Raw genomic sequence first — 24,235 nt, 5'->3', positions numbered from 1 at the left:
AGGCTTAAGTAATGTATTTTCCTTTGGTGGTTCAGCCTGAGACATGCACATGCCTTCTGCATTTTTGTTTTGCTTTTCCCTCTATTGTACTGAACTCGTACCGAACCGTGATGTCTGAACCGAACCGTGACTTCAGTGTACCGTTCCACCCCTAATCAATTGTGATTACTTGATGTTAATCTGTTAATTGTGATGTACTGATATCGATACTTAAAACCCCAAATAGTTTTTTTAGTCAGATTTATTTTTGATACATGAACAAATCTTCACTAAACTCTCAGTGACACCTGCCATCTAATAACTACTTCTGACATGAAACTAAGTCTCAGCTTTCATTTTCTGTCAGTTTCGTCATGAAATTGAAACGATAATGAAGCTCTGTAATGTGCGGTGAGAGATCGCAGGTTCAGCGTATGTGAACCGATCATCTCCTCAGCAGATACACGCGTGTGAACATCAGGAGGAATGCTGGGAGTTACAGCGTACAGAAATGCATCACGTCTCATGTAATCGCTTAGTGTTTCATCCGGGGAAAGAGTAACGTCACATTTACCTCAGGAAACACGTTTAACAATAACTCCATATTATACTCTCTACTCAACCTGCGGTTGTCTTCATTCAATGTGTGATCAAATCTTTCATGACAGCAAGTCTTTTATAACAGGCTCTGTTTAAATGTATATATTTCAACAACAAATTGGAGTAGAAGTATTATAAAGTTGATATAAAAAAAAAACTTTTCTTTTCTTCTATTTATTAATTGATTATTAAATAAAGTTTATTTAAAATTTCTGTTTTTGGCTAAATTAATACTTTAATTTTGGTGATTTTTTTTTTCCGGTGCATCACTAATTATTATTACTATTATTTAAATATTGTTTGTATTTTTATTAGGGCTGTCAAAAGATTAATCGCGATTAATCGCATCCAAAATAAAAGTTTGTGTTTACATAATATATGTGTGTGTACTGTGTATAATTATTTTGTATATATCAATACACACACATGCTTGTATATATTTAAGAAAAATGTGTAATTTATATATAAAAAAAGATATTTATATATAATATAAATTATTGATATTTATATAGATATTTATATATAATATATATATATGATCTTTTGACAGCCCTAATTTTTATTAAATTATAAAAAATAATTTAATTTAATAATTAAATCAGTAAAGAAACATTACTACAGTAATAATACTATTGTACTGTAAAATAAAACTTAATATTTATAATTAAAAAAAATATTTTTATGGAACAATTTCACAATAATAAGGTAAAACTGCATGCAGACGTAAAGCTTCTCATTGGTCGAGGACAGATTTATGAATGATTCTCCTCATCGTGTGTTTCTGACGAGGCATGTCATAACTCTGAGTGTGTGTTGTGAGTGTAGATGTAGTGTGAGTTTGACCTTTGGCTGGATTCCCCAGCATGTTCATCCAGCTGCTGCCCACAGACAGGCCTCTCTCACACACCGCTGAGATCTGCACACACACACACACACACGGTTACAGCAGAAAGCCCAGCGCAGGCAGTCACCTGAGGAGGACGGAGGATTACCTTCTGAGCGTCACACATGAGGAAGCAGAAGGATTCAGACAGCTCTTTCTCCGTGCGGCCGTCCAGCTTCAGCTCCCGTCGCTTCTCCATGAACTGCACATTCAACATCACAACATAAATACACATATATCCGTCTCTGAGTGTGGTTTCAGTGATCTGACCACAATACAGTCACCTAGATAATATACACGTGCTTTATAATGTGCTCACAGCCAGGCAATCCACTTGGAAATTATGTTAATGTGAATAGTTCAGTTAAAAATGAACATTTCCTGATTGTTTGCTCACCCCAAGACCATCCAAGATGTATATGACTTTCTTTCCTCAGCCGAAGAGAAATTAAATTAATTAATCCATAAATTATACACATTTTAGCAAGCAATTATTCCAGCTCTGCGAGTCTGGTGAACGAGCTTCACTGCGCTGGAACACGGTCCGCATCTGTTGTTTAGTAGTATATCATTTGTTTTCTGAAAATGACTGATTGTTTCACTAGAGAAGACCTATATTTGTCAGCTGGGGTCACGTGGAGCCTTTGAAGCTGCAAACATATGGATTTTAGGATTTTGGGCACCATTCACTTGCATTAGATCCTGGAATGTTACATTTTCTCCAAAACCTTAATGTCTCTTCGGCTGAGGAAAGAAAGCCACATCTTGGATGGCCTTGGGTTGAGCAAATAATCAGGAAATGTTCATATCTGAGTGAACTTTTCCTTTTAACGCCAGATGTAAAAGCGAGCCGTAGAATAGCAGCACAGGAAACACTGTCTTAAAGGTTTTTTTACGACGCATTGTTCAAATTAAGTATATTCAGTATTTACCACTATACATAGCCTGTTAACTGTCAGTGACATTTGCCGTACTTTTTATTGCCTTTTTCCCCCTTTCACATATTTAATCATCATAAAATAGTTATCATTCAAAAGCTTAAACACTCAAAATTCATTCTTTTTCAAATTGGTCAGGAAACGGTACTTTAAAACCTTTTAACGGCCTCAATTTGACTGATTTCAACTTTAAATATAACTTGGCTAAACATACGGCTTTGATTTTCTATGTATGCTCAAACAGCTGAGGCAGATCTATGAACTGCACAAAAGGTTATGTTTGCTGGAAGCAAAGATCTGAACTCCTGGCCTAGCAAAACATCTTATCTGTTGAGTCTTGTGTGGTATTTCCTTTAGTTAGGCTGACCTTGAGCGTGGAACAGAAACGTCGCTAGACAGGCTGTGTTTTCTCACCAAACTCTGTCTTCTGTCAGACGTTAATGATTCTTGACACACACTCTTGCATGATTATTCATCTTTATATAGGTGTTCGAGCTCATTATACGTCATATGTGGCGGACGAGTGCGTGCTCACGTCTTTCTCCAGCGGGTCGCTGTGCACGAGGCGAGGCTTGGAGTACTGGAAGGTCCCGGCGGAGGAGCAGTCCTTATAGCTGGAGCTGAGGATCTGCAGGATCTCGGAGAACTCCCGGGAGTCCACGGACACATGCTGAAACAGAGCTGGAGAGGGAACAGAGGCGTCACAACACAACACAACACACCTGTGTGTGTGAGGCGATCGGCTTCGCTAGTGCAGCTGTTAGCAGAACACCTCACTGGGTCAAATGAACCCTTCTCATTCTGATAGTTATCTGAGCGATTGCTTCTATCAATGCAGTTGTATTGCAAATCTATCAGGGGTTTTTTATTTGTATTTACTTGGTTGACAGCCATCTCTGTGTCAGGCTGCACTTTAGGGGTGCAATGCAAATGTATTAAATAATGAATGGATAAAAGAAAACATTTACAAGCAAACCGATTGAATACAAAACGATAAGATTTCCAAATATTTTTGTTTCTATTAATTACGTCATTATTTATAGTCCTACTTTAAGCTGTATATAGGCATGTGTGACGGTATCAAATGTTCATATCTTGATATTTGCTGAAGCTTTTATCATGGTATATGGTATTATCATGTGCTGAATTAGGTCAGAATAAAGTGTTGTCCTCCTAACAGGTTTAATAACTTTTTTCTTACTATAAAAATAACACAATAGACAAAAAAATGTAAAATGCAAACAAATGTTTCAAACAGATTTAAGTGCAAAAGAACTATAAAGAACCATAGGCAATACTATATAAGGACCCATTGACTAATGCATTAGCTAGCCTACATCTGACACAGTAGTTATGATTCTGTTAATGTAAGTTAATAAAACACAACTGTTCATTATGAGTTCATGTGAAAACAAGTCCATTAAATATTACAACAGATACAGATAAAACTTCTGATTTTAATAATGATTTGCTAGTAAATGTTGAAATTAACAGTAAGATTTCCTGCGAGTCTGGAAATGTTCAGGACTCAGATCTTCACGAGTGTGAAGCGGACGTTGGTCAGCTAAAAGACATTGGGAAATAACACACACACACACACACAGACACACACACACTTCACAACTCACTCAGAGAAATGACGGTGACTGTGAGTGGATTCAAAGACATGAAGCTTTATTTCCAAGCGTTTACACTGTCGCTCCGAGCAAGATGATTCATGATAAAGCGTTTTAATAAAATATAATGCAATTTAGTAATTGAGTAATTATTACTTCAGTTCCCCGTAGTGAACGGCACATTCCAGGGCAGGGCCGCTCTGACTGAGCGGTGGAGGATCTTGGTGGACTACCACAAACAATGCTGTCCAACAACATCAGATAAGGATGCTGGGACACCTGACAGACACCTCGAGCGTGGGAACGGGACGGCTCATCGGTCCACTGCCCTGCACCCGTCTTGAGAAGGGTTAACCCAACCGTCATAAACACTCTTTAGGACTTTTAGGAGCATCAGCAGTGGCGGGTCCATCCAAGTCCAATCATAAGCGTGTTTGGAAACCTTAAAGCTGATGTAAATACCTCTCAGTGAAAGCTATTTGAAGTGCAACATCTAACACACATTCAGCTGTTAATGTACAAATGAATGCATGCGTGCTCAATCTTTATCTTTATCTTGTTTGGACTTTTGTGTGTTCAGAACATTGCCAAAGGGATTCTGGTGGGGATTTGGAAAGTGAGAAAGCATTGGTAAGTCTTTAAAGACACTGTTCCAGCTGTGCGCTTCGACTGGTCCGGTGACACAGTAACAGAAACACTACGAGTCTCAGTCCTTTAAGGAATGTGCATTTTGTCATATATTATGATTATATAATTTTTTCATTTGTTGTTTTTCTTTATAATGATGTCTATCAGTTCAACACAAAGAGGAAAAGAAATTCTACACGGATTTAAAACCCCCTGCTGATCTCGGATCAGAGTTTTTGGTATCGGATCGGCTCTGCTTTTGTTGATCAGTGCATCCCTAGCTCATGCTCCCCCTGACACTTGCGATGTGAAACTGTTTAAATCAAAGACTTTAGGGACCTTGGTTAACCTCGGAAAGTACGATCAGCACAGTGCAACATTTAGATCTGTGTCTGCTTCACAAACAGTCTTTTCAACCACACATTATCGTTATTTATGTGTTACAAACATGCCTAAATAACAGGGGATAAAAGCGTACTAGTATAAAACTTTATAGTTTGGGTATATAAACACAGATAGGAGAAATTCATCTTTTGAAAGTGTTTTGACGAGTGTAGGCCTATGTACTGAATTGCTTATCTTTTACGCTAAGAGGTGGCGATGAGTGTTTGATGAGAAATGTGGTTCTCAGTTTATCCAGAATCGTGCAGCTCTAGTTCTGTGTCTCCAGTCTGTGAGGAAAGAGACATTAGCACACATACTACATTCAGAGTCTTCGTAGAGCGAGACTACAACAATTACAGCACATTCCAAGTCTCGATGTACACCAATCACAACAGACTGGGCCGTCTGACCAATCAGAGCAGAGTAGACCAATCACAACAGACTGAGCCATCTGACCAATCAGAGCAGAGTAGACCAATCACAACGGACTGGGTCATCTGACCAATCAGAGCAGAGTAGACCAATCACAACAGACTGGGCCGTCTGACCAATCAGAGCAGAGTAGACCAATCATAACGGACTGGGCCTTCTGACCAATCAGAGCAGAGTAGACCAATCACAACAGACTGAGCCATCTGGCCAATCAGAGCAGAGTAGACCAATCACAACAGACTGGGTCATCTGACCAATCAGAGCAGAGTAGACCAATCACAACAGACTGAGCCATCTGGCCAATCAGAGCAGAGTAGACCAATCACAACGGACTGGGCCGTCTGACCAATCAGAGCAGAGTAGACCAATCACAACAGACTGAGCCATCTGACCAATCAAAGCAGAGTAGACCAATCACAACAGACTGAGCCATCTGGCCAATCAGAGCAGAGTAGACCAATCACAACGGACTGAGCCATCTGACCAATCAGAGCAGAGTAGACCAATCACAACAGACTGAGCCATCTGACCAATCACAGCAGAGTTGGATCGAAACTTGGAAGTTTTGTCTGCGCAAACTGCACATCCGAAGCCTAGCAAGTGAATACTGAAGTCTTATTATTATGGAATGGATAAGTCTTTCACGTCTTATTGCGCTTCAACCGACAATTTCAAACAAAATTAGCCTATATCAAAATGTCCGTCTTGGCTAGTATCCTGGTAAAGATAGTCCGTTATGTCTTAAGTGAACGTAAACAGTGGAGAAAGAAGAGTGTGTATCAGTTATAATCAACAGTATCAGTTTATTGGATCTGTGCATTCGCTCTTAAAGTGACAGTAGCCTAATATTCCTGCAGCTTTTAATGTCAATCAACAGACTCACTGCAATAACTTTTGTAACTTTAATGAGTATTCATCCATATTTAGTTTACAGTAAAGACAATGCAGTGTTATTTTACATTTGATTAGGCTACTTTATTCAATCACTGTACCTAATCTACCTCATCTGTACTGTTTTTTCCTGTGCTGTGATTTACCTGTGAAACCTGAAAAGCGCTGTTTAGGCCTATTTCATTTGCATCTATTCTATTGTGCTTATTTGTGCTGTTGCTTGTAGTTTAATTATTTGTTCTTAGTTTATTACAGACTGTTTACTCGACTTTAATAGTGCTTGAAGTTTACATTTTATATATTTATGTCAATTTTTTATGTGCATTGTTCTGGCATTCCATGTAAAAAAATCTGGTGAGTAAAATAAAAAAATATACAAGCCAACGGCGACTCGAGCTTCAGTGTGTCTGCAGTGGGTTGTTTTTTAATAGCCTATATGTTTATTGGTAATAGGCCTATACCCTATACAGTATAAGAGCTTAAAATGTTTGAAAAGAGTCTTTGCCTGAATAAAACTGTTTGAAAAGAATCTTTAAATGCATGAATTAAAGTTTTGCATGTGTGAACAGAATATTCAAGTTTTAAAATGATTGCACAGAAATCTTTGTAGTGTCAAAACAGAATATGAATGAAAACAGAATGACTGAGAAGTGAGTACATTAGAAGTTAATAGAATTTAGGATTTTATTTAAACTTAAATAAAGTAAAATGTTATTTATTTGTCTTTTAACTCATAAAACAGAAAGATATAGTGCTCCCCTCTGTTCCCCAGTGACACACGGGTGTGGCAGAGCAACCTGTTACCTGGGGGAGGATGTGTGTGTGTATACACACAGACAGAAAGGCGCGCGCACACGCACACACACACACACACACACACACACACACACACAGATATATTTTATAGAATGTCTTATATTATGGGCTGATGCACAGGATCTCCACGTCTCCTGTCATGACTGATCTGCACACCTAACGCGCCTGTGCTGATGTCTATGGTGAGAGCTCACTACAACTACACACACAAACACACTGGGTGTCTTCAGTCCCAGTCACGGCAAAAGAGAAAGAAAGCGGGACAGCGCACCTCTCTTTTCTCTGCTCTTCAGGGGGATGTGGAAGTTCAGTCGCGGCTGCTCTTCGGCTGGTTTCGCGGCCCATGAGACTCTCCTGAGCCGCTTCTCTTCATCGGGACCGTCCGGGCATCCACACTCTTCCTCCGGGCCGCCATTTTGGCTCCATGAAGGCGCAGCAGGATCGTGCTTTTCTTTGTCGCTGGATTTCCCTCCTCGATGCTCCATGGCGGCTTTATTCACGAGCTCCAGACATGAGTGTGTTCTCCTCGCAGCGCTGAAGGCTGGAGGCAGTGCGGGGTTTCTGTCTGCTGAATGTGCCTCACAACACACATAAACACACACACATGTACATGCCCACTCATAGCCGCAATGTGTGTGTGAGTGTGGCCGGATCGCAGCAGCGCCTCCCAGCGGGCTCCATCTTCATTTGAATAAGAACAAAACATACATTTACATACAGGAGTACATAATAATAACCATACATGTTATTATGGGTAAACGAAAGCGAGAGAAGAAAGAAAGATAAAAAAAGAAAAGAAAAGAAAGGCATTTTACAGAAACAACTTACCTATTTAACAGCTGTGTAGTTTTTACTTTTGGATATTCTTTCTAAATGTATTTGAACATCAATTTTAAATTGTTCAAAATCAGTCCTTTTGACTTTATGTATATAGTAACGGGCAAGTATAATAATTAAATATAAATTAAATCAAATATAAACAAAAGACTGGGGCTCCATCAACACACTGGGCGCGCCTCCTGCAGGTTCAGTGCTGAACTACACATCCCTTCAGTTTATCAACAACAAAGATACATGTTAACGATATCCTATCATGTTCAAACAACAGTACATTTATAGTCCAGTCATTTTAAGCCAAAACGGGGGTCAGCCTAGGACAAATTGCAACAGAAGCAAACTCAACTGATTTTGTATCCTCAATATCTGAGTAAGGGGAAAAAAAGTCCCAAAGAATCCCATTAGGGGAAAGTTTCGTGAGTTTTAGGGTAATAACATTTTTGACCTTTAGATAGGCCTATCACCATGAAAATTACTGAGTTGATTACTTACATTAAGACAAACAAAAATGAAATTTTTTGGTAACATGAGAAAATGGTGCATAATAATGTATGCGCTAATTTGCATAAATAACACAACATATCTAAACATTGGATATGTCCATTCCTCTTGTTTCTCCTACATGGATTATTCAACCTACATTAATAAAACACACCTGGTGACCAACTACAATTTATTGGGAACATCTGGATGTGTGTTGAGCTGTGGTACGACTATTATTGGTGAAATAATCTCTGCAATAATAATGAATAAAGTACTTCTTCCTGCCTCTATGTATTAATGCTCATGGGTAGCCTAAATGGGTTCCATTCAGACCTTAACATTAAGTGTTTTACTGTTATATGTCAACAAGATTCAACAAGACATGTTCACCTGGCTATACCCAATGTTTAGATCTGTTGTGGTATTTATGCAAATTAGCACATACGCCGTTTGTCCATGTTAACAAACAATTAAAAAAAACTTGCAATACATTTTTTGTTTGTCTTGATGTAAGTAATCAACTCAGTAATTTCATGGTAGTATCTAAAATTTGTACCCTATTCACGTAAGAAAAAGAATGAATAGGCGTATGAATAGACTATATTTGGGTCTTTTTCGAAACTTTCCCCTAATGGGATTCTTCGGGACTTTTTTTCGTTATTTTTTTATTTTATTTTTTTCATTTAAAACCCATCTTTTTTTCTCAGGCTTACTAGTAACTTGGTTTTATTTTGTATGCATTTTTTAAATGCTATGGGTTTGCGCAAGTAGAGTATGCAAGTATGGCCGGAAGCTAGTGATTATAGTTTATAAAGTTTTAAATATGCATATTTTTCTTACACAAACTCCAAAATGATGGACAGATGCACTTTTATCATGGATAGATGCACTTTTATGATGGATAGATGCACATTTATGATGGATAGATGCATTTTTATGATGATAGATGCACATTTATGATGGATAGATGCATTTTTATGATGATAGATGCACTTTTATGATGGATAGATGCACTTTTATGACGGATAGATGCACTTTTATGATGGATAGATACACTTTTATCATGGATAGATGCACTTTTATGATAGATGCACATTTATGATGGATAGATGCATTTTTATGATGGACAGATGCACTTTTATGATGATAGATGCACTTTTATGATGGACAGATGCACTTTTATGATGATAGATGCACTTTTATGATGGACAGATGCACTTTTATGATGGATAGATGCACTTTTATGATGATAGATGCACTTTTATGACAGACAGATGCACTTTTATGATGGATAGATGCACTTTTATGATGGATAGATGCATTTTTATGATGGACAGATGCACTTTTATCATGGATAGATGCACTTTTATCAGGATAGATGCACATTTATGATAGATGCACTTTTATGATGGACAGATGCACTTTTATCATGGATAGATGCACATTTATGATAGATGCACTTTTATGATGGACAGATGCACTTTTATCATGGATAGATGCACATTTATGATAGATGCACTTTTATGATGGACAGATGCACTTTTATGATGGATAGATGCACTTTTATCAGGATAGATGCACTTTTATCAGGATAGATGCACATTTATGATAGATGCACTTTTATGATGGACAGATGCACTTTTATCAGGATAGATGCACATTTATGATAGATGCACTTTTATGATGGACAGATGCACTTTTATGATGGATAGATGCACTTTTATGATGGATAGATGCACTTTTATCAGGATAGATGCACTTTTATGATGGACAGATGCACTTTTATAATGGATAGATGCACATTTATGATGGACAGATGCACTTTTATAATGGATAGATGCACATTTATGATGGACAGATGCACTTTTATAATGGATAGATGCACATTTATGATGGATAGATGCACTTTTATGATGATAGATGCACATTTATGATGGACAGATGCACTTTTATGATGATAGATGCACATTTATGATGGATAGATGCACTTTTATGATGATAGATGCACTTTTATGATGGACAGATGCACATTTATGATGGATAGATGCACTTTTATGATAGATAGATGCACTTTTATGATGATAGATGCACTTTTATGATGGACAGATGCACTTTTATGATGATAGATGCACATTTATGATGGACAGATGCACTTTTATGATGATAGATGCACATTTATGATGGATAGATGCACTTTTATGATGATAGATGCACATTTATGATGGACAGATGCACTTTTATGATGATAGATGCACATTTATGATGGATAGATGCACTTTTATGATGATAGATGCACATTTATGATGGACAGATGCACTTTTATGATGATAGATGCACATTTATGATGGATAGATGCACTTTTATGATGATAGATGCACATTTATGATGGACAGATGCACTTTTATCAGGATAGATGCACTTTTATCAGGATAGATGCACTTTTATCAGGATAGATGCACTTTTATCAGGATAGATGCACTTTTATCATGGATAGATGCACATTTATGATAGATGCACTTTTATGATGGACAGATGCACTTTTATCATGGATAGATGCACTTTTATCATGGACAGATGCACTTTAATCATGGATCGATGCACTTTTATCATGGATAGATGCACTTTTATCATGGACAGATGCACTTTTATCATGGATCGATGCACTTTTATCATGGATAGATGCACATTTATGATAGATGCACTTTTATGATGGATAGATGCACTTTTATCATGGATAGATGCACTTTTATGATGGACAGATGCACTTTTATCATGGATCGATGCACTTTTATCATGGATAGATGCACTTTTATGAGCTTCAATCTGTTGGTTGCAATCCACTGGCATTATAAAGCTTGGAAGAGCCAGGAATTTTTTTAAATATAACTCTGATTGTATTCGTCTAAAGAAGAAAGTCATATACACCTAGGATGGCTTGAGGGTGAGTAAATCATGGGCTAATTTTCATTTTAAAGTGAACTATCCCTTTAACATGAACGTCCATCAGTGGTTTGCCTTTAAAATGAATGTAGATTAAGAAAAAAACCTTAAGCTTACAAAGTAAACTGAATTATGAATCTGTGCATAAAAATCTCACACAAGGATCGTATTCTTAAAGATTTTAGGGTACTATTTAAACAAGAGAGGCAGATGGTATTAGAGAACTGCTATTCTGCCTTTCATCTGCGTGTTATTGTTCTCCAGCCTCATGAATGTGTGTGTAATTACCCATACACACACACACACGCGAGCATGATGATCATGTGAGGAAGGGTGTGTGAGTGTCAGGGGGACACAGACTGACACACACCGGAGATGAGTGTGATCTTCTGGGACATCAGACAGATGTCAGATCTGAGGTTGCATCATCATCATCATCAACAGACGGGGATCATTCTGTCCTTAAAATATTAAAACATTTTTCTTTTAAAGAAATAAAATACATTTATTCAGCAAGGATGCATTTAAATTGATCAAAAGTGACAGTGAAGATGTTTGCACGCTATATATATCTAATAAATGCTGTTCCTTTTGAAAACGGCATGATTTGTATAATCTCAGAACTGTACATTTCTGACACATGGAGATTTTCTGTTAAGCTGCTATGAAACGATATGTATTGTGAAAAGCACTATAGAAATAAATGTGACTTGAACTGATTGTGACTGTCACATCAGAGGGACGTAAAGATGTTTTTAACAGTTAGCTCCCTGCGGTCCTCATTATGAACATGTGACACACTGCACTAGAGGGACTCATTATTTCCTGTGTGTAAAGATAGTAACACGTTCACATCAAAATATTTCCTAAAGCGCTTCAGAGCTTCACAAATAACAAATACCATTCTCAAAAACACAGCCAATATCTAAAAGTGAGAAATAAGGTTTTCTAAAATGTTTATTTGATTTTCTTCATTTTGTTACACACTGTCCATCCATCGATCTCTCCCATTGATCAGACCCCTCCACTCTTCCACTGACCCGGTGCGCTTTCTCATTCCTAGAACACAAACTCTCTCTAAACCCCGTCCAATCGATTCCTTTTAATCCAACAACAACCGAAACAGTAAATCAGGTGAAAAACAAATTATAAATAAACATCTTACATCATACATTTCAATACAATACTTGAGGGAAAATGAATGTAAAAGAAACATATTTTTGGATAGTTTTTATGAACTGAATGTTCTGAAACACAAGGCCTGGTGAGTAAACCTGAACACAATTACAAGCACCAAACACGCTCTGGCAAAGCTTGTTTTCTTTACAGCACAGCTTTCGGCGCACGCAACAACACTATGATAAAGATTGAGCTGACCTACATGGCACAAGAGACGTTCAGTTCCAGTTTCTGCTACATATAGTCCAAACAGAATGCATGTGTAAAATCGATATTTCTGCCAATAACAGGAAATCAGGAAATAACCCCGACTAAAGCGGTCTCCAACGCCAGACAATTCAGAATTGAGCTACTTTCTAAACCCAAGTGCTTTAGAGAATAGGTTTTTCCCCCCAAACTGCAGTCGGTTCTTCAATACAAGTAATAATATTCATCCTTGCTCTCAAGTAAACAGCTGTTTCTGGCTCTGACATCGATGTACAAATGCTTTAATCGTACAGTGCTGTGACATATGAGATGAAGAGATGAACAGAGATGAAGAGAGCACCGCGCACAAACACTATGATCCTTTGTTGCGAAAACATTCGACTGGTCGTTTTTAACGGGTGATCACTGAATGAACATTTCACCTATAACCCAATGTGACTGTCCTCATGCACAGACAGTAGTGCATTTGAGTGCGCTTTACTGTGAAACAGCATGTGGAGTGGCAGAAAGCTCATCCTCGATGATTTTCAGTGTCAGTTAACAACAGCACAGTGAAAGAAAGGCACGAGTATAACATATAAGTTGAGGAACACTGAGAAACAAAGGTAGTGTCGATTCCAGAGAAGTGCTTCCTGCGAATGGTGGCATCTCCGTAACACAATACTGAAGAGGATCGCTGGTGAAGCAGAACGGTGAAGGTTTATGTTCACACTCGATTACGTCTGTGGGCGTTCAGTGCTCAGACCCAGGCTAGCCTCAGTGGTGTCCATCATGCTGCAGTCCAAACAGCCTCTAGGTGGCGCACACCGCCGCGCTCCTGCACATCCCACAGCTTCCTTGGCCTGGCGAATGCAGTTGAGCCACTGCTGTTTGTTGAAGGCGTCGCTGGCCTGGAACGAGTGCGACTGCAGTTGTCCTCCACTGCGAAACACCACCCGGAAAAAGTTCTTGGCTGGACGAGGACAAGCAGAGTTTGACATGTGTAAGGCAGGCGTGTATAGCTTTTCACTCACAATTTTGTATACACCACCAGTCAAAATGTTTTGATCGGTAATGTTTTTAAAAGAAGTCTCTTCTGCTCCCCAAGGCTGCATTTATTTGATTAAAAATACCAAAAAAAACACCAATATTGTGAAATATTATTACAATGTAAATCAGCTGTTTTCTATGTTAATATATAGTTAAATGTAATTTATTCCTGTGATCAAAGCTGAATGTTCAGCATCATTACTCCAGTCTTCAGTGTCACATGATCCTTCAGAAATCATTCTAATATGCTGATTTGATGATCAAGAAACATTTCTCATTATTATCAATGTTGAAAACAGTTAGTTACATTGTTATTGCAGGATTCTTTGATGAATAGAAAGTACAAAAGAACAGCATTTATCTGAAATAGAAAGCTTTTTTGACATTAAACACTAACGTTCAAAAGTTTGGGGTCAGTAAGATTTTTGGGGGGGGGGGGGGGGGGGGCATAAATAAAATAAATCAAGGATGAATTCAATTCGCCTTTGGCTAAGCCACACCCTAGAATGTAGATTGACCAATCACAGCGCAGCCAAGAACGAGCTCCCACAGAGGTCCGACACTTTTGCACAGCGCTCCATTGACTTTAACACAGGCGTCTCATATTTTTGGTCTCGGCAGGCTATTACCGTCGTAGTTTTATCAAAAATATGGTTAAACGTTGTGCCTGGGGCATTTGTAACACAGATACGCGTTTCCCAGAGAGGTTGGAGGGGGGTGTCTGTTTTTTTTCCCTTCCCAAAACCGAAGTCAAATCCTGACAAGTGTCATCTTTGGATTAAACTGTGTGGACGTCCTCACAGTCAGCTAAACCCCTCAAGGATCAACAAGCACACTTTTGTGTGCTTTAGGTACATTTTGCTTTTAACCTTACTGTGAAGTTATACTAGTTAGACAGTTTTATGCTGTTTTAGGTTATGATTTCGGTTCTCTACCCTAATTAATGAAGAATCAAGGTGCTAGCAAGCAAGCTTAGCGATAGTTTAGTTATCACGTAAGTCAGGATTGTATGTTTTGACTAGAGGCTGGATGTTAGCTAACTTTGTTATTCAAGATACAAACACCTAACGTTAATGTTACAGACATGCTGTTGTGGTAGTTTTGAAGGTGACTAACGTTACCGCCACCGTGTTGACACAGTCGAACAATATGAAGTTGTCGGACGTAGCAACAGTAACTAAGGGGGGCGGGGCTTAGCCAAAGGTGAATTGATCAAAAGTTACAGTAAAGACATTCATAATGTTATTAAAGATTATATTTCAAATAAATGCTGTTCTTCTGAACTTTCAAAGAATCCTGAAAAAGAAAAATTTTACACAACCGTTTTCAACATTGATAATAATAATGAATGTTTTTTGAGCATCAAATCATCATATTAGAGTGATTTCTGAAGGATCATGTGACTGAAGACTGGAGTAATGATGCTGAAAATTCAGCTTTGATCACAGGAATAAATTACACTTTACTGTATATTCACATAGAAAACAGCTATTTTAAATTGTCGTAATATTAAACAATATTATTGTTTTTTTTGTTGTATTTTTAATCAAATAAATACAGCCTTGCTGAGCAGAAGACACTTCTTTTAAAAACATTAAAAATCTTACTGATCCAAAACGTTTGACTGGTAGTGTACCTGGCATTTTTTGTCACTTTTGATGAAACGTGATGAATTTCTGACTCACTCCGCTCATGGTTGCTGAAGGCCCCTCTGATGGAGCCGCCCAGCCGCATCTCTCCGTCCTGCAGGTCTTCCCACTCCAGCTCTCTCACAGGGATTGGCTGCCGGTAGAGCTGATACCACAGCTGCTCATTCTGGGTAACGGCCCGTGTGATCACCAACACGTCCTGAAACAGGAACACATGCAGCTTCTGCAGAACGAGAGAGTGAGAGAGACTTTGGTTTGTTACAGAGGACAATTCTTTAATAATGTTTGATGCACATTTAATCACTAAGGGTTAGTTCACTCAGTTTTAAAATTGTCATCACTCACCCTTAAGTCGTTCAGAACCCATAAGACTTAAAATTTATCTTTGGAACACAAATGAAGATATTCGTTTTTTGCAGAAGCTCAAACGTGCTGCGTAACACGAGAATGAACCTCATTGGTTCTCGCTGAAGATCAAACGTGCTGCGTAACACGAGAATGAGCCTCATTGGTTCTTGCTGAAGCTCAAACGTGCAGCGTAACACGAGAATGAGCCTCATTGGTTCTCGCTGAAGCTCAAACGTGCTGCGTAACACGAGAATGAACCTGATTGGTTCTCGCTGAAGCTCAAACGTGCTGCGTAACACGAGAATGATCTCATTGGTTCTTCCAGAAGCTCAAACGTGCTGCGTAACACGAGAATGATCTCATTGGTTCTTCCAGAAGCTCAAACGTGCTGCGTAACACGAGAATGAACCTGATTGGTTCTTGCTGAAGCTCAAACGTGCTGCGTAACACGAGAATGATCTCATTGGTTCTTCCAGAAGCTCAAATGTGCTGCGTAACACGAGAATGATCTCATTGGTTCTTGATGAAGCTCAAACGTGCTGTGTAACACGAGAATGAACCTGATTGGTTCTTGCTGAAGCTCAAACGTGCTGCGTAACACGAGAATGAACCTCATTGGTTCTCGCTGAAGCTCAAACGTGCTGCGTAACACGAGAATGAACCTCATTGGTTCTTGCAGAAGCTCAAACGTGCTGCGTAACACGAGAATGAACCTCATTGGTTCTTGCAGAAGCTCAAACGTGCTGCGTAACACGAGAATGAACCTCATTGGTTCTCGCTGAAGCTCAAACGTGCTGCGTAACACGAGAATGAACCTCATTGGTTCTTGCAGAAGCTCAAACGTGCTGCGTAACACGAGAATGAACCTCATTGGTTCTCGCTGAAGCTCAAACGTGCTGCGTAACACGAGAATGAACCTCATTGGTTCTCGCTGAAGCTCAAACGTGCTGCGTAACACGAGAATGAACCTCATTGGTTCTTGCAGAAGCTCAAACGTGCTGCGTAACACGAGAATGAACCTCATTGGTTCTTGCAGAAGCTCAAACGTGCTGCGTAACACGAGAATGAACCTCATTGGTTCTCGCTGAAGCTCAAACGTGCTGCGTAACACGAGAATGAACCTCATTGGTTCTTGCAGAAGCTCAAACGTGCTGCGTAACACGAGAATGAACCTCATTGGTTCTTGCTGAAGCTCAAACGTGCTGCGTAACACGAGAATGAACCTCATTGGTTCTCGCTGAAGCTCAAACGTGCTGCGTAACACGAGAATGAACCTCATTGGTTCTCGCTGAAGCTCAAACGTGCTGCGTAACACGAGAATGAACCTCATTGGTTCTCGCTGAAGCTCAAACGTGCTGCGTAACACGAGAATGAACCTCATTGGTTCTCGCAGAAGCTCAAACGTGCTGCGTAACACGAGAATGAACCTCATTGGTTCTTGCTGAAGCTCAAACGTGCTGCGTAACACGAGAATGAACCTCATTGGTTCTTGCTGAAGCTCAAACGTGCTGCGTAACACGAGAATGAACCTCATTGGTTCTCGCTGAAGCTCAAACGTGCTGCGTAACACGAGAATGAACCTCATTGGTTCTCGCTGAAGCTCAAACGTGCTGCGTAACACGAGAATGAACCTCATTGGTTCTCGCTGAAGCTCAAACGTGCTGCGTAACACGAGAATGAACCTCATTGGTTCTTGCAGAAGCTCAAACGTGCTGCGTAACACGAGAATGAACCTCATTGGTTCTCGCTGAAGCTCAAATGTGCTGCGTAACACGAGAATGAACCTCATTGGTTCTCGCTGAAGCTCAAACGTGCTGCGTAACACGAGAATGAACCTCATTGGTTCTTGCTGAAGCTCAAACGTGCAGCGTAACACGAGAATGATCTCATTGGTTCTTGCTGAAGCTCAAACGTGCTGCATAACACGAGAATGAACCTCATTGGTTCTCGCTGAAGCTCAAACGTGCTGCGTAACACGAGAATGAACCTCATTGGTTCTTGCTGAAGCTCAAACGTGCAGCGTAACACGAGAATGATCTCATTGGTTCTCGCTGAAGCTCAAACGTGCAGCGTAACACGAGAATGAACCTCATTGGTTCTTGCTGAAGCTCAAACGTGCAGCGTAACACGAGAATGAACCTCATTGGTTCTTGCAGAAGCTCAAACGTGCTGCGTAACACGAGAATGAACCTCATTGGTTCTCGCTGAAGCTCAAATGTGCTGCGTAACACGAGAATGAACCTCATTGGTTCTCGCTGAAGCTCAAACGTGCTGCGTAACACGAGAATGAACCTCATTGGTTCTTGCTGAAGCTCAAACGTGCAGCGTAACACGAGAATGATCTCATTGGTTCTTGCTGAAGCTCAAACGTGCTGCATAACACGAGAATGAACCTCATTGGTTCTCGCTGAAGCTCAAACGTGCTGTGTAACACGAGAATGAACCTCATTGGTTCTTGCTGAAGCTCAAACGTGCAGCGTAACACGAGAATGATCTCATTGGTTCTTGCTGAAGCTCAAACGTGCAGCGTAACACGAGAATGATCTCATTGGTTCTTGCTGAAGCTCAAACGTGCAGCGTAACACGAGAATGAACCTCATTGGTTCTTGCTGAAGCTCAAACGTGCAGCGTAACACGAGAATGATCTCATTGGTTCTTGCTGAAGCTCAAACGTGCAGCGTAACACGAGAATGATCTCATTGGTTCTTGCTGAAGCTCAAACGTGCAGCGTAACACGAGAATGATCTCATTGGTTCTTGCTGAAGCTCAAACGTGCAGCGTAACACGAGAATGATCTCATTGGTTCTTGCTGAAGCTCAAACGTGCAGCGTAACACGAGAATGATCTCATTGGTTCTTGCTGAAGCTCAAACGTGCTGCGTAACACGAGAATGAACCTCATTGGTTCTTGCTGAAGCTCAAACGTGCAGCGTAACACGAGAATGATCTCATTGGTTCTTGCTGAAGCTCAAACGTGCAGCGTAACACGAGAATGATCTCATTGGTTCTTGCTGAAGCTCAAACGTGCAGCGTAACACGAGAATGATCTCATTGGTTCTTGCAGAAGCTCAAACGTGCTGCGTAACACGAGAATGAACCTGATTGGTTCTTCCAGAAGCTCAAACGTGCTGCGTAACACGAGAATGATCTCATTGGTTCTTGCTGAAGCTCAAACGTGCTGCGTAACACGAGAATGAACCTGATTGGTTCTTGCTGAAGCTCAAACGTGCAGCGTAACACGAGAATGATCTCATTGGTTCTTGCAGAAGCTCAAACGTGCTGCGTAACACGAGAATGAACCTGATTGGTTCTTCCAGAAGCTCAAACGTGCTGCGTAACACGAGAATGATCTCATTGGTTCTTCCAGAAGCTCAAACGTGCTGCGTAACACGAGAATGATCTCATTGGTTCTTCCAGAAGCTCAAACGTGCTGCGTAACACGAGAATGAACCTGATTGGTTCTTCCAGAAGCTCAAACGTGCTGCGTAACACGAGAATGATCTCATTGGTTCTTGCTGAAGCTCAAACGTGCTGCGTAACACGAGAATGAACCTGATTGGTTCTTCCAGAAGCTCAAACGTGCTGCGTAACACGAGAATGAACCTGATTGGTTCTTCCAGAAGCTCAAACGTGCTGCGTAACACGAGAATGATCTCATTGGTTCTTGCTGAAGCTCAAACGTGCTGCGTAACACGAGAATGAACCTGATTGGTTCTTCCAGAAGCTCAAACGTGCTGCGTAACACGAGAATGATCTCATTGGTTCTTGCTGAAGCTCAAACGTGCTGCGTAACACGAGAATGATCTCATTGGTTCTTCCAGAAGCTCAAACGTGCTGCGTAACACAAGAATGAACCTGATTGGTTCTTCCAGAAGCTCAAACGTGCTGCGTAACACGAGAATGAACCTGATTGGTCCTTTGCGTCAAAGTGGTAGATGCATAGCTTTCAACAGAGGGACAGAAATCTCTCAGAGTTCATTAAAATATCTCCATTTGTGATTCGAAAATGAACAAAAGTCTTACGGGTTTGGAACGACATGAGAGTGAGTAAATGATGACAGAATTTTCATTTTTGGGTGAACTATCCATTTAAGGTGAAGTTTAGCTGTATAACAGTGAAATGACTTCTCTAGGCAGGTTAGGGAAACGACACTAATATGCACCATATAAGCCCCGTTTTATCTTGAAATAAATAAGAAAAGAAAACATGAGAAAATATTGGTTTCACATCAAATATAAACATTTGTTCCTTTTTAAAAAAATTAGTTGGAGCCGATCTTATGCTTATTTCTAGAATATGTCGATGAAACTAGCAACTTTTGATAATTTTTTTTTATTTATTTATAGATTAATGGTTAAAATGTTTTCTTACTATCAAAATCATCCTAGCTAGCGTGGATAGCGTACACTGCTTTTAATATTTTAAGCAATAACAATATAAAGTTTTAATGCTCAGACTGTAATTCTAATCTATAAATATAATATTTGTATCTATTGGGCTTATAAGCTCCATTTAGCCCTATTGTTTCTAAAAAGCCAACTAATCAACAAAATATTATTAATTGAATGAATTGTGCTTAGAACATTTCCTCTCCTTTAATTCTTCAATATTTGCATTGTGGGAACGAACTTCCTTAAGGTCAGATATGAGAACAGATTAAAGAAAAACCCAGATCAAAAGTTATGACTGATCAGTTATGTTTGATTATTGTTGGATGTTCAAAAAAGGTCAGATACTAAAACTATCCAGTTTATTCTGCAGTTCTTCATTTAGTTAGGCCAATTAAACATTTATTAAAATAGCTTCATTTAATGAAATATGAAGTATTTACATAAAAAAAAGCATGGAAGCTTAAAAGATAGAAATGTACCACTCCAAATTTTTCAGGTTTTCCATCAAATAAAGCAATTGAACTTTGTCAAAACACAACACAAGCCTTTACATGAGAGAATAATCTTTGATTTGAAACCCACTTTATTGGAAGGCTCTTCAGATATCCCTAAGAAAATGATCAAAACTTTGAGAGGTCTTAAAAGGGTCACTTCTTCTACGAAAGCCTATTTATGCCACGGAATAAAAAATAAAAATAGTAACTGCGACTATTTATCTTTTTATACACTATCTAGTTTACAAATCAAACCAAACATAAGTTTATAATTCATATAAGTTTTATAATACTTTTCAGATTTGATGCCACTATCCTGGAAAAATTCGGCTCTTCAGGAATGTAAAGACAAAGATTTTGGGGGTCGTTTTTTCCACAAATCACCTGAATGACAAATGACTAAAACAATGCTAGAAGTTCTTACGGCTCCTCTGTTGTTCTTGAGTTCCCCGTGGCAGCTGAGGATCCGCGAGCTGTCGATCAATAGATCTTTCTGGCCACTTTCCAGATACAGCAAGCGTTCCTTGTAGAAGCGGCACTCCGACTCTCCCGTCTGTGTGTTGATATCGGCCACGATGCTCTGGATCATGTTAATCTATGAAAGCCAAAGAGCAGCACAGAAAAGAGACCATTAGGTTGAGCATCTCACAGCTGTGGCCGCCAGAGGCTAAAGTCCCCTGTAGTCAATCATTGTCTCCTTTAAAACTCATCTTTGATCACCAAAATTACATATTCAAACTTTTTTTCCTTGAAAAAAGTTTATTCGTGCCTTTAAATATCTTGAATGTAACTCGACATCCTTTAGCCTCATTTAGTATTCGCGGTTCTATGAATATGCAAATGAGCCCCGCCTCCACTCACTCACTCAGCTCAGAGATCCACTGGTTGACGATCACACGTTGATCTGATTGGTTACAAGGTAGTTTGTGACGTCAGAAACACCAGCGATTTCAAAGCGTGTTTTTGAGACTGTCTTTGGTTCACTGCAGTTTTAAGGAGGAAATACTCAGCAATGCTGTCGCCTTATGAATTTACACATGGTTTGACTTAAAGCACATTAAAAACACCACATAGACACAAACTACATTAAAAGCTGGATTTACACCACAGGGGGACTTTAATTATTTTGGTGTTAGGTATTTTTGATGACATCAGCAACACAAATTGTCCATGTTAGCACATTTGTTTAGTTCAATACACACTACGCAGATTTAATGTAAATTAGCAGAATTATTCAGGAGTAAATTGAAAAAAAAACAACAACTTTAATTTAAAGGTGCATTGTGTAATATTTAGGAGCATCTGTTGACAGAAATGCAATATCATATACATAACTATGTTTTCAGTGGTGTATAAAGACCTTACTTAATGAAGCGTTATGTTTTTATTAGCTTAGAATGAGGCATTTCTCTCTACACACACCGCGGGTCCGCTTATATCCACATGTTTCTACAGTGGCCCTGAGCGGACAAACGCATTTCGTCACTATGTTGTTCTTCGTGCAAAGAAGCTATAGCTAAAGTCAGCGAATAAAACACTGACACAATGATGAACAAGTAACAAAAATATTCGCAATAACATCGATTTATTGAATAATTAAGTAAACCTAATTTCTTACTTTATCTTTGTAAAGAAACCTCATTGCTTAACTGGCTACTCTCTGCTGTCTCAGACGACGACATCACTTCCTGTCGCCCACCGTAACTTCTGTTGGGTGCAATTCACAACCTCACCACTAGATGCCGCTAAAACGTACACAGTGCAACTTTACAGAGTTTGTGTGTAAGAGGACTCTGCAGTAACTCACAGCTTCCTCCAGGTGCTGCTGGTCGGGGTGGGCGTTGGGTGTGTGTTTGAGGATCTCTCGGAGCAGCAGCGGGTACTTCACCAGTCGACTGCGCGGGACGTCCAGGAAGCTCCACAGGTCCAGTTTGCGGCTGAAGGGCGACTCCAGGCAGCGCTGGAGGAAGTCCTGCACTCGAGGGTCCTGCTTCTTATGGTCCAGCAGAGCTTTGGCCGCCACCTGGTTACTGCAGTAGCTGTTGTAGGTGTCAAGACAAGGCAGCTACAGAGAGACAGAAAGAGACATTTTCATGAACAGTTTTAACGCTAATATAAATTACAGTGGTAAGATTCAATGTAGTTAGCTTTATGTTACTAACAGGCAGTGTAACTAACTATCATTTCACAAGCTAGCTTAACTTAAGTTTAATTTAAAACTTCCCAAACAATACAGAGAGTCGATGCATTCAGACTGGCCTCCAGAACACTTATTTACACTTAATTATCCAGCCGATTAGCAGTTGCTAGCCTCATTCACATAGCTGGGAGTCATTAGCTACATTTACATGGACCCAAATGATCAGTTTATAGTGGGACTGATGCCTCAAAATCCTTCATGTAAAGACCTGATTGAGCTCAATCTGATTTAATTTTTGAATAGATTGAAAGGGTGGTGTAGACCTGAAATAATCAGAATAAAACAAATAAAATAAAAAAAGCATATAAAAGCTTGAATCTGCCATTGTTATTAAAAAATACCAGCAATTTCATGATGCTTATGTTTAGGAAGATGCATATGTTTATTTATGCCTCATGTCTTATGAGCTGGTCAGTGGAGAAGACTGAATATTTACTAAATATTTGCTAAAAATCTCTTCTTGACAAACATCTGCTTACTTTATAGATAGGTCATCAGGGCAAAGATGACAATTACACTCACGGTAGCTCCAGTGACATCACTGCGGTGACTTTCTCCAGTTATAAATGCGCCGTAATGCACATGTAAACGGATATGTGAATCGGATTGGAATGTTTAGGGTTCATATAAACAGATATTTCAGAATCTGAAAACTAGCACATGTAAACTTATAGTGAGCACATCGGTGTCTCTCAGCGGGGAACATTAACAACCATGTTAACTCAACTTCCCACTGAGTTCATGGTCTAATGACTAGAAATGAACTAATGTTCTGTCTGATAACATCAGAGCCAGGTAAGGTCAAGACAGTGACCAATGAGCTTCTGAAGAACACAGTCCTGCTCGCGTCTGATCCAAACATTTCCCTCAGCGAACACATAGCATCAATCTCAAAATCATAAACCATTTAACATTACGATTGTGTAACCAAGGGTTTTTCTGGTTACTCAACTAAATGCTACAAAAAAAAAAACTCTCCAAGAAAATCAAAATGCTTTTTTTTCTATAAATATCTATCATTTGTGCTGTAGAAAAATACAAATGTGCAGAATTTATTCATGGGACTATACACTCACCTAAAGGATTATTAGGAACGCCAAACTAATACTGTGTTTGACCCCCTTTCGCCTTCAGAACTGCCTTAATTCTACGTGGCATTGATTCAACAAGGTGCTGAAAGCATTCTTTAGAAATGTTGGCCCATATTGATAGGATAGCATCTTGCAGTTGATGGAGATTAGTGGGATGCACATCCAGGGCACGAAGCTCCCGTTCCACCACATCCCAAAGATGCTCTATTGGGTTGAGATCT

At 39.4% G+C, this 24,235-nt stretch overlaps 2 protein-coding genes across 6 annotated transcripts in view; both read right to left on the bottom strand.

Moving 5' to 3' along the window:
• The window catches only part of tasora (transcription activation suppressor a), a 38,167-nt gene extending 30,348 nt beyond the window's left edge, over positions 1–7,819 (bottom strand). For both annotated transcript variants that reach the window (XM_084416553.1, XM_084416554.1), the window contains exons 1-4: positions 7,438–7,819; positions 2,936–3,081; positions 1,572–1,664; positions 1,423–1,495 (exon numbers count right to left, since the gene is read on the bottom strand). In XM_084416553.1, coding sequence (XP_084272679.1) covers positions 1,423–1,495; positions 1,572–1,664; positions 2,936–3,081; positions 7,438–7,651 — 526 coding nt within the window. In that variant the 5' untranslated portion in view covers positions 7,652–7,819. The remainder of the gene's footprint in view (positions 1–1,422; positions 1,496–1,571; positions 1,665–2,935; positions 3,082–7,437) is intronic.
• A 4,540-nt stretch (positions 7,820–12,359) lies between these two features.
• Positions 12,360–24,235, bottom strand: part of arhgef3 (Rho guanine nucleotide exchange factor (GEF) 3) — an 83,318-nt gene continuing 71,442 nt past the window's right edge. For all 4 annotated transcript variants that reach the window (XM_084416574.1, XM_084416576.1, XM_084416577.1 and 1 more), the window contains 4 exons: positions 22,531–22,788; positions 21,148–21,318; positions 15,527–15,713; positions 12,360–13,764 (listed from right to left, as the gene is read on the bottom strand). In XM_084416574.1, the coding sequence (XP_084272700.1) occupies positions 13,529–13,764; positions 15,527–15,713; positions 21,148–21,318; positions 22,531–22,788 (852 nt within the window). In that variant the 3' untranslated portion in view covers positions 12,360–13,528. The remainder of the gene's footprint in view (positions 13,765–15,526; positions 15,714–21,147; positions 21,319–22,530; positions 22,789–24,235) is intronic.

Source organism: Rutilus rutilus, assembly GCF_951802725.1.
Source record: "Rutilus rutilus genome assembly, chromosome: 8".
Classification (NCBI taxonomy): domain Eukaryota; kingdom Metazoa; phylum Chordata; class Actinopteri; order Cypriniformes; family Leuciscidae; genus Rutilus; species Rutilus rutilus.
The sequence above is the reverse complement of the archived record's forward strand: the minus strand, read 5'-3'. Positions and strand labels throughout refer to the sequence as shown.